The 17,971-nt window shown below is 36.3% G+C and overlaps 1 protein-coding gene across 1 annotated transcript in view; it reads right to left on the bottom strand.

Annotated features, from left to right (window-relative positions):
• ARHGAP15 (Rho GTPase activating protein 15) overlaps window positions 1-17,971 on the bottom strand; it is a 179,376-nt gene that overhangs the window by 54,665 nt on the left and 106,740 nt on the right. The window contains exons 11-12 of the mRNA XM_053472318.1: window positions 17,420-17,518; window positions 2,529-2,606 (exon numbers count right to left, since the gene is read on the bottom strand). Coding sequence (XP_053328293.1) covers window positions 2,529-2,606; window positions 17,420-17,518 — 177 coding nt within the window. The remainder of the gene's footprint in view (window positions 1-2,528; window positions 2,607-17,419; window positions 17,519-17,971) is intronic.

Genomic DNA, 17,971 nt, shown 5'->3' with positions numbered 1-17,971 from the left:
AGACAACCCTTGGTTACAATAAAAAATACATTTTTCCATTCTTCATATCCATAAATCTTCCAATTAAAACTCTATAATTTACGACGCACAAATGGAAAATAATACTTGTAAAAGTAGCGAGGGTTTGCGTCTGGTGCTGTCAATACTTTGAAGGATGGGGTGATTACAAAGCAAATTAACAATACTTTTAAACGTGCATTCACTTATCTTTCCAATTAAATTCTTGTTAAACAACTGCACAGACAGTAATAGTGCTTCTGTGAAGCACCGATCAAGACAAGTTTATTGTAAATTTTACTCTACCACAATTAATCAAGCAGGCACATCCTATATTATTAAATGATTTCACTTGGTAGTTTAGTTAATAGAAACACTCAGTTGTTAACACTTTTTTGCAGTTTGTGGCTTCGCTATGAATATTCTTGGTTGAGCCCAATTATATAATTATGAAGCTAATGGATGGGGTGTTGGTAGAAATTATGAGGTGTTTTTAATCTTTAATTTATAACTAAACAACAATGTTTAGCTTAATGAATGGAAAAACTAAATTATAAGTTGCATGGCTAAATTTTAAGGGGAAAAATATTATCTCCTTGGACATAAAATCCATCTCTGTATAATGTAGGTTAACAATTGCTAAAACCTGGTTTTATCTCTTTACGCGCAGTCCTGAAGGCCATATTTTGGGTGGCTTTCCTGGCTCAAACACCACACTGAGCTGATGCTTTATGGCAATGCTAATGAAGTCTGTTCCTTCATAGACTTTTATTAGTCAAAGGTTCAGTCAAGGTGACCAAGACTGAACCATTCTGTTGTTTGTTATAAGGAGTCGGGTGTTTGTCTAGTAGATTGGGGCTCAGATAGCAAGCAAGAACTCATACAAATGGCTATAAAAAGCTGCCTGAGAAAATTATATTAAATAGAAATACTAAAAAATGAGTTACATGTGAGTTCATTTGAATGAACTAATAAAAAAATATAATAATAACAAAAAAAATAAAAAAAATGTATATATATATATAAAACAATTTAGTCCTACTTAAATTATCCTTGTATTTATTGACTTTGTTGATGAAAAATTGAATCCTTTCCATGCATATGAACAAAAAATAGGTTCTGCAAACATTCAAAACCTTTGGTTTTTCTTCAGAATGTAAATATTGGCAAATAACTTAATGATCTCAACTTTCGTGCGTGCAATTAATTTGTTTTGTTCTAGTTTAGGTCCTGAAAGGAAAACCTTTTGTCTGTAAAAGACCGGGTCCTCTAAGAGATTTTCTTCCTCTGATACTTAAGACCCTGAAGTTTGGCCTTGATTTTCATGTATCAAGAGCTGGCTGTGGCAACTTTAATCCCAGTCCTTCCAAGAGGAATGGGCGGAAATGATCCATTAACAAGTGTGCAATGGTAGAGTCTGGCTTGGGCCATACCAATATGACTTGGACCCTTCCTTTGTCTTTCTTTAGCGTCCATGCTTGCAACTCCTTCCTGTTTTCTGCCACTAAGTAGGAATAAAATGTCAAGGGTTCGCTGCTCTCAAAGTTATTTTACTAAGACAAGTGAGATGTAAGTCATGTTTCAAAATGTAGAAGAAACATCGAAAGGCTGATCCCTGAGACATTATCAAACCAATGTTCAAATCTCAAAGTAATGAAAGTGCAGGAGAAAGTGAGTTAAGTATATGTATAAAAAAACAAAGATATACAGGATAAATGGGAAGGAGAAAAGTGAGAGTCCCTTTATGACTCAAGTAAAATATTTATAGTATAGGCAGTTCCAAACATTATTTCATAGGTTTAACTACTGCCATCCGACTCAAGGGTAGAGCAAGTTCCCGAGGGAATCTTACTATTAATTATGGAACATTAAGAGGAATAATTGTGGATTATTATGAATGTCAACTTTGCTGTGGGAGTTCCCGGTATGAGGCAGGCAAACCAAGTCATTAGATAAAGTCCTGCAACAATATAGGCGAGGAATCTTATGGGAAAATCAGGACATTGGCAAGATCCAAAAAAACATAACCTGTGCTGAGGAGAACATAATTTCTACGATTTTTTTCTCTCTTTTTCACAATAAATCTTGTAGGCGACAAACATAAAAAAAAAACAAATCACGCTACATAAAATAATTACATAGTGATGGAATGCTTAATTGGTAGGGAATTCTCACAATAGCTATAGTGACCTGCGGGGTGGGTATTTCCTGTTGTTAATGACGGAGTAGTGCAAGCCATGAGCTCTTAGTTCTAGAAGACAATCATCAATTGCCAGGAAACTTCTTCCCCTGTGGCCATTAATGCTCAGAAAAGTTCAAAAGCTAACCGCTAAACTTCTCTTTCCCTTTTATTTCCAGATAATCTGAAAACATTATCATCAAAGGCTAACTAGAAAAAAAAAAAACAAGAATTGATCAAAATTGCAATGAGAAAACAAAGAGAGAGAGAAAAAAAAAAGTCTCCCTTCCAAGAACAACAGTGTTACGTTAAGGAAAATCAAAACATGTCTATTAAGTTAATAATAACTTACCCTGGTTTACAATGAATCTCAACTTCTGTATTATAGATAAGTTGCCGCTAACTCTGTAAATGCCGTCGGCGTCCAATCCTAAAAACAGAGATGGAGAAAGGTTACTAAAATGAAAATAAATCATCCGTTATAACATTGGCCGGAAGATCCAGGCTCTATAAACACCGTCGGCTGCTGAATATTCATGCCTCGACAAACATAATTTCTTAGTACACTAATACGTGGAATTGACGTGTCAAGGAGAACACGGGTTGCATCCTTTTTATTAGGAACGGACGCAACATTCCATAACCACGTCTATAAATCCGATGCCTTGTTGGATGGGGGGGATCACAAAAAGCTATTTTAAGGTATTATTAAAAAATACCAATAACAAAATATTTTAACAAAATCTGTAGAATGTTTAAAGAAGTGAATTTAAAGGGATATGTTGAGGAACAACGCTTGTTGAGTTGATCTCCTGGAGGGTTTATAATGTGAGACCACAGGTTGACCAAAATGCTTATATTCCAAACTGTTTTTCATCTTGATCAATATATCACACTTGTTGCTACACTATTATACCATTCATTCATTAAAAAACACGCACATTCAATCTCAAAGCACAAATAATTACAATTTTATCTTGAATAATTACAATTGTATAATTTTGCTTTTTCCAAGGGCTTCTGAAGAGTTGCCCAAAATAAATTTGGCTACCGACCAACTACTAACTACTTCTGGCTGCCTTACATTATCGTGCTGGTTCAGGAAAAGTGATGACCAAAGAGCATCCATGGGCTCAAGACGTCGGCTTCCACCACCAGTAAACAGCTAGCCATCCAGTATGATGAGCGCCGAGATATGACATCATATGCCAACATGCTTCATTTTAAGGACATGCAGCTTGGAGGGACTTCGTGGACCGTGTGCTGATTGGGCACAGAGCTAAATAGTGTACATGGTCTGGTTATATGGTCGATCCAAATTAGCATATGGCGCAGAGATGTGCCGGAGAGCCAGATCACATAATAAAGAAATCTGCCTCCCTGTTATATGGCACAGGAGATGCTGCCCCCTCCGGAACGTCCGCCATAGGTCAGAACACATCACAAATTCTGATAATAAATGTTAGCACCGCCGAATTTAGAACTATTCATAAAATTTTGCACAAAAATATTAAAAAGGGCACTTGTCACAGATTGGGGGGCAGGGGGTAGATTAACCTTTCCCAGGTTTACATACAATATAGAAACCATGGTGTGCTTGGAAATATTCGTGTTATAGTGTTCACGGGCCATAACTTCCCTTTGTAAGAACTTTGAAAATTTGGCCAAACCAAACCCATGTGAATTATAGGATTTAGACATCTACTTTATAACCACATTCTCTAAGCTGGAGAGCAAATATATTATTTTAGAAACACAATTAAGCCAAGTGTAATTTAGAATAGAGAGCTGTCTTTTAAGTTGTAATTCCCTGAACAATTTTCAAACAAAACAACTTTAACGGCACCTTTGTGAAAAGTATACAAAAAAATACTTTGATGGTATTCTGTTGAGAGGCACGATAGAAAAGAAATACATATACTGGAAAACGAAAGGGCGTCTGTCTGAGTTAATCACGGTCTATAACCTGTCTAACGTTAATATTAAATAATCAGTAAATCGTATAAGATGGACAGAGTTTAAAGAAAAATTCCTTGACGTGGCATCCAAGAAACAAAGTAAAAAAAAAAAAAAATGAGATAAAAATATAGAAATGGAAACTGTTGCATTAAGTAAGTTTTGTTCTTAAAACAAATTTGGTGTCAATTCTGCCCCACTATATTTGGTGGTTCATTCAAGGCACCACAACATTTTTGGGGCTCTCCACCCTTTTTTAATTAATGCTATTGATCCATATTATGGGAACATTGAGACTCCCCAGCATTCAGCTGCATCCTGAGTCCAGATTCACCGGAGTGCAGCCGGTAGGGTAGAAGGAAGTAGTGAGAGCTCTTGGCTCCAATTCATTATTCGGAGGCATATTTGGGACTAGGAGCCCATGCGGTTTAATCAGAGAGGGAGTCTGTTCTCCCCCAGGAATGATCTAGGGCATTTGCTTCCTTGGACTAACAAACAATGTTGGGATGTATAATCTGCCATTGATCTTGATTGAGTAGCTTGAAGGACATCAGTGACACGCTACATTCCCACCCCAGAGCCCCGCTTTGCAAGGTTAGTGCAAAGTATTTTTGAGAGGGGTTACCTCGCTCATTTTTTTTAGGGGCAAATGGCACTGGTGGGTGCTGCCCTATTGGGCATTGGGCAGCACAACTCTGTAACACATCACTGAATATACAACTACTTATAGAACGGGGTACAGCTTTTCTAAGGTGCTCCCTGTGACTTGCAGAGAACCTTATTATTACTGGCCGACCAAATTGAATAAAGCAAATATGTGATGTGAAGAAGTTATATGGTAGATAAGTGGAACAGCCTTCCATCAGAAGTGGTAGAGGCTAATACAGTGAAGGAATTTAAACATGCATGGGATAGACATACGGCTCCTGAATCTAAGACGAGACCGACTGGTGTTTCTATATGAATTATTTAGCGTATCCTAATCGACTGGTACATACTGTATACATGTTTAGTGCGTCTCTGCTTAAAATACAAAGGCCCCTCCAAATGACTTTATGTTTACCTACTGTATCCACACAGGTTTCTTATCACATGCATCCATCCAACATCTGTTGTCTGAAAAGGATAGGAAATATATGTTTCCCAGCTGCAGAACAGCTGGAGCATCCCCTTGGCTCTTGACTCCGGCGCAGCGATACATATTTATCACACCACGTGCCCTTTAAACTTCTAAGCCTTACAAAATGTACAGCCAGGTTTAATGTAGAAATAAAAAAATAAAAAAACCCAGTGCCACGTAAGGTTAGGAGATGCCTGGACACCGGGTTAAGATATATTAAATGTGTCTTTAGTAGACGGTTCATGTGTTTTGAATCTCTGTCTACCTAAGATATAGAAATATGTGAATATGTGTTTCTTGGCATCGCTGGATCTCTTCTCGATAATTTGCTATGAAGTCGGTCTATGTGAGCTTATAAAGTCTATAAAAAGTGCATCAGACGGTGAGGAAACGTTGTTTTTATCCAGTTCCTGGTTATAAAATGTCACTTCTTATGGGAGGCTGTTCCATCACCCTCTCAATACATTATAACTTTCTAACATTTCATCTCCGAGCCTCCAGTTTTAGATTATGTCTACTTGTTCTAACATTTCTCCTCTGAAATAGGGTTTGGGAACTCAACGGTACTAGGAGTGATGTTTCTCAAGCAGCAGAATGTAGAACCTTTAAAGTTTGGTAAAGAATACAAAAAATTAGAGCAACAAAAAGAAAAAGGAAAAAGAAAAAGGAAAGTGAGACTTAATTATTGGATGGAACAGAACTTTGTCAAAGTCTTCCCTTAACTGTATCGTTCCCAGGGATCAGGGCAAGGTATCGCTGGCTGGCATACAAACGCTAATTATTATTATGTCTCAAGACAACAATAAACAGAAGCGGCGGATTGTCAGAACTCTGTATTTAAGGTTGGTTTCTGTAACGGTTTGCGCAAACAAACTCTTCTTCTTCTGCGGCGTGCTGATGGATAAGTGACAGCTGGCACCGAACGCAAGGAACGAGATGAAGTTTTTGTTGAGATTGGATAGATAGAAGAGCGGCAATTAACTAAGCTTGAATGATAGTTAAGGACTCCATAGGAGCTATACCTTGTATAATGCCACCCGGCGTAAAATCTTTCTTTTTTTCTCATCATGCTTGGGGATCCCTATGTGAAATACGGTGCTCTTTATAAGCTCACGCCTGGGATGATTTTACTCATTTCTGTGTATTTTTACAGATATTGAATGGTGGATATATTTGGAAATGTAATAATTGCACGCCTCACTCACAAACTAAGTATGGATGCCAAGCCCGTGCCATTTGGATGCACAATGCAATTGATTGTGGTTACGTTCTTTATTTAGAACTATCCAGAGAGCAGTAAAAAACAAAACAAAAAACAACAAGTTCTTACGTAAGAAAAAAGAGAATTCTAATAAATGGAATGAAATATGCGAAACTCCAGGTTACAAGCATATATAGTTCCAAATTTAATGGGCAAATAAAAATCTGAATTATAATGGATATTTACAGATATTCGATTAAAAGGGTCTTTCTTGCCCACTACGTATTTTGCTGTACATTGTATTGTTTGGGTTTTCATATTTAAATATAGATTTCAAAAATAGTATGTCTATGTCTTTTAAAGTGGCTACAAACATTACATTAAAGGTTATGATATTTTAATATACACCAGGTTGATCAGATATCCCCCTTAAAGAGACCCTCCAGCAATAATATGTTATTTTAAGGCATGTGACAGGGAGGTCCCTCTACATTTTTATGATGCCCTCCTTGCAAATTATTTCAATGGGAGGGCTCTCCTGTCACTGATTGGCTGCCTCAAGCCCACCAATCAGTGGCAAACATCCCATAACACATACTTTCTTTTTCATTGTTTGTTTAAGGGGGTGCGCTTGGACATTGTCCACTCTCTGGGCTCCTTTTAACCCTTCAAATTTTTTTTTTTTACATTTTTTTTTAGATAATTAGACTAATCATATATTAGTTAGAACATATAGAGTTGAAAATTTCCATGCATTTTCTTTTAAAGGATTTTGCTAGTGACCTCATTGTCATCTTTTGTAGATTTTGTCACAACTTTTATTCTGATTGGGTTTTCAAGGATGTGGGAAAATAGTTTCGGGAAAACTAAGTCCATCCCTTTTTAGTCAAAATAGCAATTTTTGGCTTGGCATGAATTATGGTCATCGTATTTCAGTCCAATATTTTCTGTAAAGTAATCTTTCTTTCACTCAGCGGTGGATTAGACACAAAAGCATTCAATCGCTAGTAAAAGGCTTACAAGCGTTATTAATATACTACAATCCCTTAAATATTTTTTCACCCATTAACAAAACAGCGAACAATTACATCTGTATTTCCAACAGTTAAAATGTTTTTTGGATAGTTTTATGCTTTAGACATGCAGACAAAATATAAAAATACTGTTAAATCCGACACAATTATATCAGAACGTCAAGTTTTTAAATGATTAGTTGATTAGCGCCGGTATTCATTTCTGAATACACAAAACATAGAATTTGCCAGCTGATAAGAACCATTCGACAAATCTAGTCTGCCCATTGTCTCTTGTTCTAAAGACTAAAACCTAAAGCCAGTACTTTGCCCACCTTTGGGGTCCCTTGAGGCCCACCCAATGTGCGAAGGAAAGTCCAGATGTGGACCTCTTTGCACATTGTGGTGAGATCAGACTGGTAGGTCAATGGAGACTTCAGACATTTCTGAGTGCACACTCATCGTAGGGCAGGCTAATAAGCCGCTATCCATTCTCAGTTGAGTTATCCTAAAACCTTTTATGTATGTGATTCAGGATATCCGTATGTCCATCTCATGCATGTTTATGTTCCCTCACGGTATTAACTTCCGCCGGGGGCTATTCCACTTATCTCCCACCGTCCCAATAAAGTAAAAAGTCCTTTTATTATACCTAAGCCTGCGACTCTCTAATTGTACGTTATGACCTCATGTCATAATTCCTCACTTACTGGATGTTTTTTCTAAACCTCACAAAATCAATATTTCAAGCTTTACATCCCATCCTTTATGGAGACTCTCCATGGGAACCAATGTCTCGGTATGTCCCTATAGGCACATATACTTCATATCTTGCCGTTTCAATGGTGGAAATCTGAAGTTATTTATCATTCTGCGATATAGAGGGGAAAATCCAATAAAGTCAAATTCTATTGAATGATCACATTCAAAACAGATACTGCTGGGGATGAGATCTTTAGTTAGATAAATCATCCTAATCAAGTGGGTTAATATTTTTAAACAGTGCTTATCTATTCAGCAGTGGTATAATGTATGCTAATGACCACATATAGTACCATTAACCAAATAATATGCCTGCATGATCTTTAGTCTGCCATGTCATCAGTAGATGTTGTGATATATTATTAAGAAATACTGGGGATACAATAGCAATAACCTTAATGTATCTACATTACTGGCCCATTTACGAAATGAGGGTATAGTCATCAGGATAACCTAGAGAAACCGACTGTCTTCAAAAACAAGACAGACTACCACTTAAATGGAAGCCTTATAGATTAAAAAAAAATATTTGACCACCAGACGGTGGAAAACCTCCCTACAAAGCAATGAATGTGGTATATTAGGTTTTTTAGTAGATGAGTATTTAGATTAGATATTTCATCTTATGTTTTTTTTCCCTTCATATCCTTTCCTTTCCTACTAACCTGGCTCGATGAATTGGAGTCAACCCTCTTCTTCATCCCACGCATTTAGTCCCTCCCAGATCCTGGCACTTGCACCTAAAAAAACATCTCTCGCATCTACCCATTGCTTACCCAAGAAGCCACAAAAACCCTGGTTCATTCCCTTATTATCTCCTGCCTCGACTATTTGCAACACTCTTCTGGTTGGCATTCCTCAGTCTCGACTTTCCCCATTATAATCTATCCAAAATGCTGCCGCTAGGATTAAATTAATAACACTACGCTCTTCTTCTGCTTCTCCTCTCTGTGAAGCCCCTGGGTCCCTATCTCCTCACGAATTAAATCTAAAATCCACCTACTCCATAATATTGCTCCGCCATACATTTCTACCCTCACAACATAAACATTTCCCTACTTGATCCTAATTTAATCTTATGTTCTTCCCGTGGGCTAGGGGTCTCATCCTCATGTACCATCAACTTCTTTTCCCGCTTACAAGCTTTCACTCGTGCTAACCCATACCTCTGAAAATCATTTTTATCAAACCTCTCAACGTTCAAGAGAAATCTCAAAACCCACTTCTTTACAGCTAGAATTTATCTGCCACTAATAGAACCCCCCCATCCCTCTTTCTCAATACTTCATGTTTCTCTATACCCTGTTCCTTCTAGATTGTCATCTTGCGGGCAGTGCCATCTTTACCTAATGTCTCGGCTTGACTTAGTCCATTCCAGACCTTTTGAATGTATGGACTGTAAGAAGAGCTGCATAATTTATTGGCGCTGTATAAATAAAAGCCAATAATAATAATAATTTCATTTTTTTTTATTAGGTTTTGTACTATTTTCACCATCTCTATAAATAAGTTTGGAGATCTCCCGCGGAGAACACAACTAAACTTTCTTTTTTGTTTTATTTATGTTCTATACTCCAGGCTAATAAAATCAGAGTCTCCTGGGATATATAGAAAATCATAATGAACTGATGGGAATCTATTCCCAAACAAAACATCACTAACTCCACATTCTTTATATACTGTATAAAAAAAAGCATTCACTCTGTGCCAAAAAAGATTTCTCTGCGATGGGAAAAAAAATGAGCCATTTACAGCAATCTTTATTTGAAGTTACCTGATTTATGCACCACCATGATAGCTTTCATGTAAATATTATACTATTACAGCTTTTATCTTCTACACGTAAATACAAATAGGCTCTAACAGTTGGTCAAAGAATAACAATGAGAGAAGGAGGAGAAGAAATGTTTGAAGACATATACCGTATTTATGCGTTAATATTCTATGCAGTGAATGCCTTATAATGTGTTTTTCAAATCCTATGCTACCATTCTATATACTAAATATAAATAAACCTATATTATAATATTTAAAAAGAGATATTTATATGTATGGAATCCCACCTTATGTTTATTCCATGGTATATACATTGTTCTCAGAATCTCCCTTGTTAAAAAGTTGCTGATTGTTGCTGATTGGTTCCGGCAGCTTTCACTGACAGGTAAGTTTAGGCAATGTATGTAAGTTTAGGAAATGTATATACATCAACTAGGATTTCAGTTGCCTTGAATGAGTTTTTAAAATAAAATATAATTACCCCAAATGACAAACAGAATGGAGACGAGCTTGGCATAGCCTCTATTAGAAGGCGTTGCCATGTCTTATATTTAATTAAGATGTCTTAAATGCATGACTTGCCTTTTAATACATGGAAGACACTGACGTAACTACTCTGTGAGTGTGTGAGCATGGATGTCTAGTTGTGTGTCTGTGTCAGAGAGAGCATGGATGTCTACTTGTGTGTGTGTGTCAGAGAGAGCATGGGTGTCTAGTTGTGTGTGTGTTTGTATGTGTGAGCATGGATGTCTAGTTGTGTGTGTAAGAGCATGGATGTGTAATTGTGTGTGTGTGTCTGTGTAATTTATGTAAGTGTGTCTTCATACATGTGCCATGAGTATATGTTGGAAGGGGCAAAGAAGGCACAGACAAGTAGTATGGGGGCAATGATGGCACATACCAGCTGTTGGGGGGGATATTTGCACCAGGGGCCTGTGGTTTCTAGTTATGCCCCTGATGGAAGATGCAGGCTGCAGAGGAGGGGGGCTGAGGGTATTTCCTGGGTCGGGCCTAGGGCAGTGTAAAAAGTATATACATCACTTCATGGAGTGTGCAGGGAGCTGCAGCTTCTCCCTAATGTAAGAACATTTGTTTTTAAAATTTACAAAGTACTTTCCTATGCATTAATTATACGGGGGGTTCCCTGTGTCACAGGGGTGTCCCTTTAAGATCATTCCTTGCTGCATATTTTAGCAATGACATCATATTAAATAGCCATATGAAACGTAAACTTCTATTTCAAAAATATGTTTGTAAGAACCGGAATAACCATGCATGGTCTGACAGATTTATTTTTGGATGCGTTGCAGAGATGTTGAAACCTATGAAATTCCTTTAAAAAAAGTGTTCTGCAATTATAATATAATTAGGGCATATTGGACATTAGTATTAAGAAAATCGCTCTCTTCTATGTCATCCGTTAGTTTAACAATGTAACAAAGATGGTCTTGGAAAGTATCTCTACCTGCTTGTTCACATCTTAGCTCATTAAAACTAAACATAAAGCAGAGAGTGTTCGTTTTAAATGTCTTCCCCTCAACAGATTGCATTTTACACATTGCAACCTTTGCACTAATTAATTTTCAGAGCTAACTGACATCTAATTAGTTTACTCAAATCTAATTTTACTGATATCCATATGAGTAATTTGAATATACGCTTACACTGTCTACAGTATATAGTATATCGGACACAATGCAGCGAAACCTTCCATTTCTATGTACTACTAAAACATATACTGCAATTAAACATTAAAAAAATGTTCTCTTTATCTATTTAACCCCTTAAGGACAACAGGTTGTACTTAAACCCATTAATGGAACATGTACAGGCTTTGTCGTGAAGGGGTTAAATGCATTTTTCACTTTTATGATACAGATTCAATAAAAGTGAAAAATTTGGGATTTTGTGGCACAGTTATGTGAAAATATCAGTCCTCCCTAAACACTCTAAAACAGCTCAAGAATATGTCCAATTATTAATGCATTTGGAGTAGTTTTAGAGAATAACTTAAAGTTTTCAGGATCCCGCCTTCCGAGGATCTTAAGTCTCTTATGAAAGTTGAAATATTCCCTAAATTTGGTACTTTTAATCCATTATGTTCATAAAATATGATACCGTTGTATAGATTGATATGCTGACTCGTGTACTTCAATAATCTTACAAATGTACATTTTATTGACATGTTTTTTATTTTTACAAATAAAATTTGTCATTTTTAATCGAGAAAAAGCAAAATGACTCTTAATTATAAATACCCAAGAACTAGAATTGTTGAATTCTGTTCGACAAATGATCTACCAATCAAAAGAATATTATTATTATTATTATTATCATTATTATTATTATTATCTTTTATTTATATATCGGCAACAATTTACGCAGCGCTTAATACAATACATAAATTGACAGACTAAGACAAACCGAAACATTAGGTGGAGGGAGCCTGGTTAATTAAAAGATGCCTGGTAAGTAATAGAACAAACAGCAGAAGACATAACATAACATAAACAAGAAGTGTTTGGCAACTAGAACATGTAAGGAATCCAAAAAGAGAGGATCATTATCACCAAATAAAAAGAAATGGCTTTTCACTTTTGTTTTTGGACGAGTGTTCTGTAGGTTATGCAATACTTCCGAAAACACAAGTGAACATCTGGACGGTTGGACATCTATCTGTCTAAATTTATTCCGACAAAGTATCTGACAACTGTTTTTAAGATAATAACCATCAAAACAAGTTACGGTGTTTCAAATAAACAGAAGCCTAAAAAGTGGACCTAGTTTGCCTATGGATGTTTAGCTAGGAACATAGAATTAGACGGCAGAGAAGAACCTTTCAGGCCATCAAATCTGCTCATTCTTCCTGCTGTAATCAGTTCTTGGTCTCATCTTAGATACAGAAAAGCCATGTGCCTCTTCACCCTTTAAACAATTCTCTTACTGTGTTTACCCCTGCCACTTTTACTGGGAAGCTGTTCCACTTATCTACCACCCTCTCGGTAAAGTACTTTACTTCCTTTCATTACATCTTCTCCATGGTCATGATCAATCATTTTCTGTAGCTTTATAGCTCCACCATCATTGGGCCCAAAAACATGAAATTTGATCAACTGAATTTTGTTCCTACATACAGAGACATGATGTTCAAACTTTTATAAACCCTTGAGCTACAGAGGGATGGAATGCAATGTTTTGTTGGTGTTTATTTGATCTCATGACATGAAATTCAAAGATCACCAGAATATGTTGGAAAATATAATACTGATTTTTTTCTTTCCCGGGACATAGAGAGTACAGAATGTGAATGGCTAAAGTCTATGAAGGGTTAACCATGATTATAACTGTGTCCCGAGGGACTTTATGTAAATAACGTGAGTGACGGCGAAACATCATAACAGTATTTAAGTATTTAAAGTAATAATTTTAGTAATTTTTGTTGTTTTTTTTTTCTTTTCAGGTCGCTATAATCTAACCAAAGATAACTAATTGTTCAAAGTAAACATTCCACTTAAACCACAAAAGGAATCCATTGCACAAACATATAATTCACGACCATTTTCGTGGGCTGCAAACAGTTTGGAATGAGCATAAAATGGAACAAAAAAAAAAAAATCAAAGTGAGCATTTAGAAATGAAAAAGTGTTTGCAGCAAAAGGTCAGTCCCTTTGCTTGGCAGACTACGCATAAATCCATGGGAAAAATCTGATCACACAAGCAACGAGGAGGTTTTTAAACCAACAACCTCTTTGTTTCTTTAAACAGTCCTCGGAACCTATAACTGGATCCTGTCAAACAAACGGCATTCTAAAACAAAAACAAAAAAAAGCCAAAAAAGAATGTAACAGCTGCTTAGAAGTATGTCGAGAGATAAAGATGTTAGAGCGAAGAAGGCCTTTCTTAGAAAAGGACCATTGACTTCTATCATTCGTAGAACATAATTACGGATTCCAGGCTGACTTTTGAGAGCACGGTCAAATACGTAGGGTGTAATTATTTTCCAAGAAGAGCCTATTCTGACACATCGACACAACGTTTCGATAGCGCTGTCACACTTTCAATTTAACTACATATACAGTATAAATAATAGATATGGTAATATTCTGATCCGGACATCATGCCATGGTGGTAGCATGAAGGGAGATCTTCAGATTGTTGAGGACCAATTCTCTTGATGCTTTAGTCATCACGGTCATTAAGTAACATTCCAAACAACTCCGCTGGGGATTTTTTTTTGACTCAACTGATTAAATTCTCCCACTTTCACCTTAGAAACTTCCATAATTCTTTCTCAAGTAAACTGCCAGTTGTCCTAAATTAAGGGATGTAGATAAAACAAGGACCACTGATTGTCCTGTCTACCAAAGAAGTAATGATATTAGTGAATGTCATTTATTCTTTAATTCTCTTTGAATCCTAAGTGTCATCCAAATGACAGGGTGAGAGAGTGGTAGATAGGTGGAACAGCCACCGAACAGAAGTGAGTTTAGACATGCACAGGATGGACACATGCCTCCTGTATCTAAGACAAGATCAATGACTAGATGGGCCAGCCGGTTCTTATTTGCTGTCAGATTCTATGTTTCGAGAACACAAAGTATCTGTATACTGTAGAATGTAGACACGCTGTGGTATCATACATCGCTTTGGTAGAATCCCCTGCTCCGTCACAATATAACCTCCTCAGGCAATAAGATTATAATTAACTTAGGTGCAAATGTATATGACAAACTATTACTTGACTCAATCATCAACCTGCATCATTAATATAAGCTCATTTATCCATGAAAACCAGGAAATAGTTGATACAGAAGTCAAGCTTGCACACGTAAATAACAGATGCTCAGATAAACATTAGCAAAACAATGGAAAACATATAGAAAACCAATAGCAGCCAACACTTCTATAGAAAGGAATTCACGCGGCTCATTAAACAACTGTATACAGCAAAGTAATTGAGTAAATGCTGATTGTATACAATGTTGAGGTTCTTCAGGTTCTCCTTTCCATCGCTTCCACACATAATATCCATACCTGATACACATATGGGGTCATATCAATGGTGAGGGTGTCCATCACCCTTTAAAACTTGGTATCTGTGTCATCCAACGTTTCAATGTCAAGGCACTCATGTAATAAGAGGACCATAGCAGGTCGGGTAGGCCATAAGCTTTAGTGTCTACAACATCTGATTTATTACTGAGTATGGATATTCCAAATGAAATTTAGAAGAAGACACTTGCAACCATACAAGTCCCAATTTTCTGTCCAGCCAATAAACATTGAGTTTCACACAAAATAGAAAAAAAGATATGTTTCCATCACTGCATGCTCCTATGACCCTGATTCACAAGCTATTGTGAAGGCTCCGTAGGATAACCTAAAGATTTTAACCAAACTGGTATCTTTATAAGGTTTCAAGAACAAAATCTGGATTAAAAATCTATAACAGCATATAAACTTTTTTTTAATTATATAAGCATCTTCAAAAAACTTAAGCCTGTTCATCAAACCTAGGTGTCCACTTAGTTTCATATGAATTAAATATAACATAGCCCAGAACCCTTAACCCCAATCCACTAAGAAAATACATGTATTAATAATAAAATATTTTACCCTTAATATCAAATAACATAAGACTACACTGATTTTTATCCTGTTTTTACTAGAATAAGTAGGAGGTTACAATGATAAAATTGTATCACCTTTTTGGTTATTTGACATATATTGCTTATTTTAATTCGTCTTAACTACTGAATGGCTACTACTTGCTTAGAAGATATAAATTCTTGTAAAACCAAGTGAATCTGAAAATTCTATACTTTATTACAATTAGATTTTAAAGAATTCAATATATGAAATAATTCACTAAACATTCTTTTTCAATGAATGTTTCTTCCCATAGTTGGAACATAAGTTTTTCCCATGACATTAGCGTGTCGCGGCCGTTGGTTGACCACTAGCTGAATAACTTTCAATCTTTTGAACCCTAACCTTCTTTAGGGATTTCTGCCACCTTTGCATACTTTCTCTTCAGTTTAAGATGTCATCAGAAGCTTGCATAAATACTGATCAAGCCTGATTTATATCTCGGCTGCGTGTTGAAGCCAACAGCAGAGTAACAAAGTTTCAAGTAACCATATCCGGAAAAAAAAAAAAAAAAATATATATATATATATATAGAAAAAAAAATGGAGAGACACAAAAATAAATGTTAATGTCATATTTACTGTTAAAATAAATTATTTTACATTTTAAATTTCTAAATTGACTACCCATAGGAGACCACCCATAATATAGGCTTAAAATCGAAACATTAAAACCCAAATTCTCATTCTCAAATACCCCAGCTATTTATGATTAATTGGGAATAAAAAAAACCATGTTAGCAGAATTTGAAAATAGTAATTTTGAATGAAAATATGAAATAAAAGTCTTCCTTCATTTCTATGCTTCATTAGACATGTTGTGTTTTTTTTTTTTACAAAAAAATCTTTGCTCTGCCTTAAATAAATGATTCCTTTTCCCTAATTTTTCTTCCGCGGTGATATGCAATCATGTTTATTAACAATAATTACGGTTGGTCGTTAATAACGTTCTTCAAGTACTTCACTTCCCTAGCAGCACAGATATTTTTCAATATTTTTAAATGAAGCCAATGCCGAATAATATTTTTAAGGTTTCTTTTATAAATTGTCCCAAGTATGCATTCATTTAAGTACAAGTTGCTTGAACCAATAGATAACAATAAATAACACAGAAGGAATAGTTTCCAACTTCAGTCCTCAAAACCACCTAGTAATGCCATTTTTAGGAAACCTTAAAACGCGTCCAGATGTGGGGGGTTTTTGTGCAAAAATGAAAAAGGAGACTTCCTCCTTTAGCAGGAAATTCCATAAAAACGATCTGTCCGCTTGTTTAGCAGGTATTTGTAAATCATATAAAACCAAATAGAAAATACTATTGCCTGCATTTTGCTTTTGGCTTCTTGCCTTAACTTAAATTGACAGTCTAGGGTCCCATGAAGCCTCACCACCAAATAATGCATATTAAAGTGCTTTCCGGGTACTTTTATATGCATTCTTTACCTTTGGAACAAGCTGCAGCGCCAGAGCTGCAGTGCAATGCCCCCATTGTGATCCTGTTTTTCAGGCACTCATTGGCTGCTTTAAATGACCATTCAGGAGCAGGGAAGCACTACCATTGAAGGTTCCTGTAGACCCTCTCTAGTTATCACTGGAGCTGAATGGCGGAGAGTATCCCACATGGGCACAGACAGCAGGAAAGATGTTCAGCTGATCCTGAAGAACCACTCCATACATTTGTAAAGGGGGTCCGCACAAAACTTTGAAAACACAGAAAACAGGACCTATTATGGGACCCTGAGTACATGCGCGTCATTAAACGGTACCTACCTCTTTTTTCAATGGCTTCAATACATTGTTTTACAAAGTGTGGTACTGTTGTGTTCTCACGTTTACAAAGGGTCTCAAGGTGGCAACCAAATACTTGATCTGAGTACAAAGAAAGAGCCTTATATTAGTAAGAGAATCATATAATTAGGGAACATCTCCTTTTTTTTTATAAATTACCATTATTTAAAGAAATCATTAACTGTTAACACGTTTTGGAAAGAAAGTGAAAGAGTTCCAAGTAAACACATGATTTTTGAACACAATACATCATCGCCAATGTTCCACTATATGCTGGAAAGTGTAGATTTATTTCACGCCGTGCCCGTGGCTTCATAATTGGATTCATATGGCTACATTCTAACAAACAAAACTTACTAAATAAGACCGCATGTAGAAGTCATGTTATTGCAAGCGTGAAATCAGTTGATGCCTGAGAATTTGAGGCCACCATACTCTCCGTCCCTCGTCTGCTGGCGATTCATATTCCGCAAACTCACTGTACATTTCAGTATTTTTTAACGTTACTTTGGAACTCTTCCACCCATTTCATCA

This window comes from Spea bombifrons, chromosome 7, assembly GCF_027358695.1.
Source record: "Spea bombifrons isolate aSpeBom1 chromosome 7, aSpeBom1.2.pri, whole genome shotgun sequence".
Classification (NCBI taxonomy): Eukaryota; Metazoa; Chordata; class Amphibia; order Anura; family Pelobatidae; genus Spea; species Spea bombifrons.
This window is presented reverse-complemented; position numbering and strand designations above follow the sequence as displayed.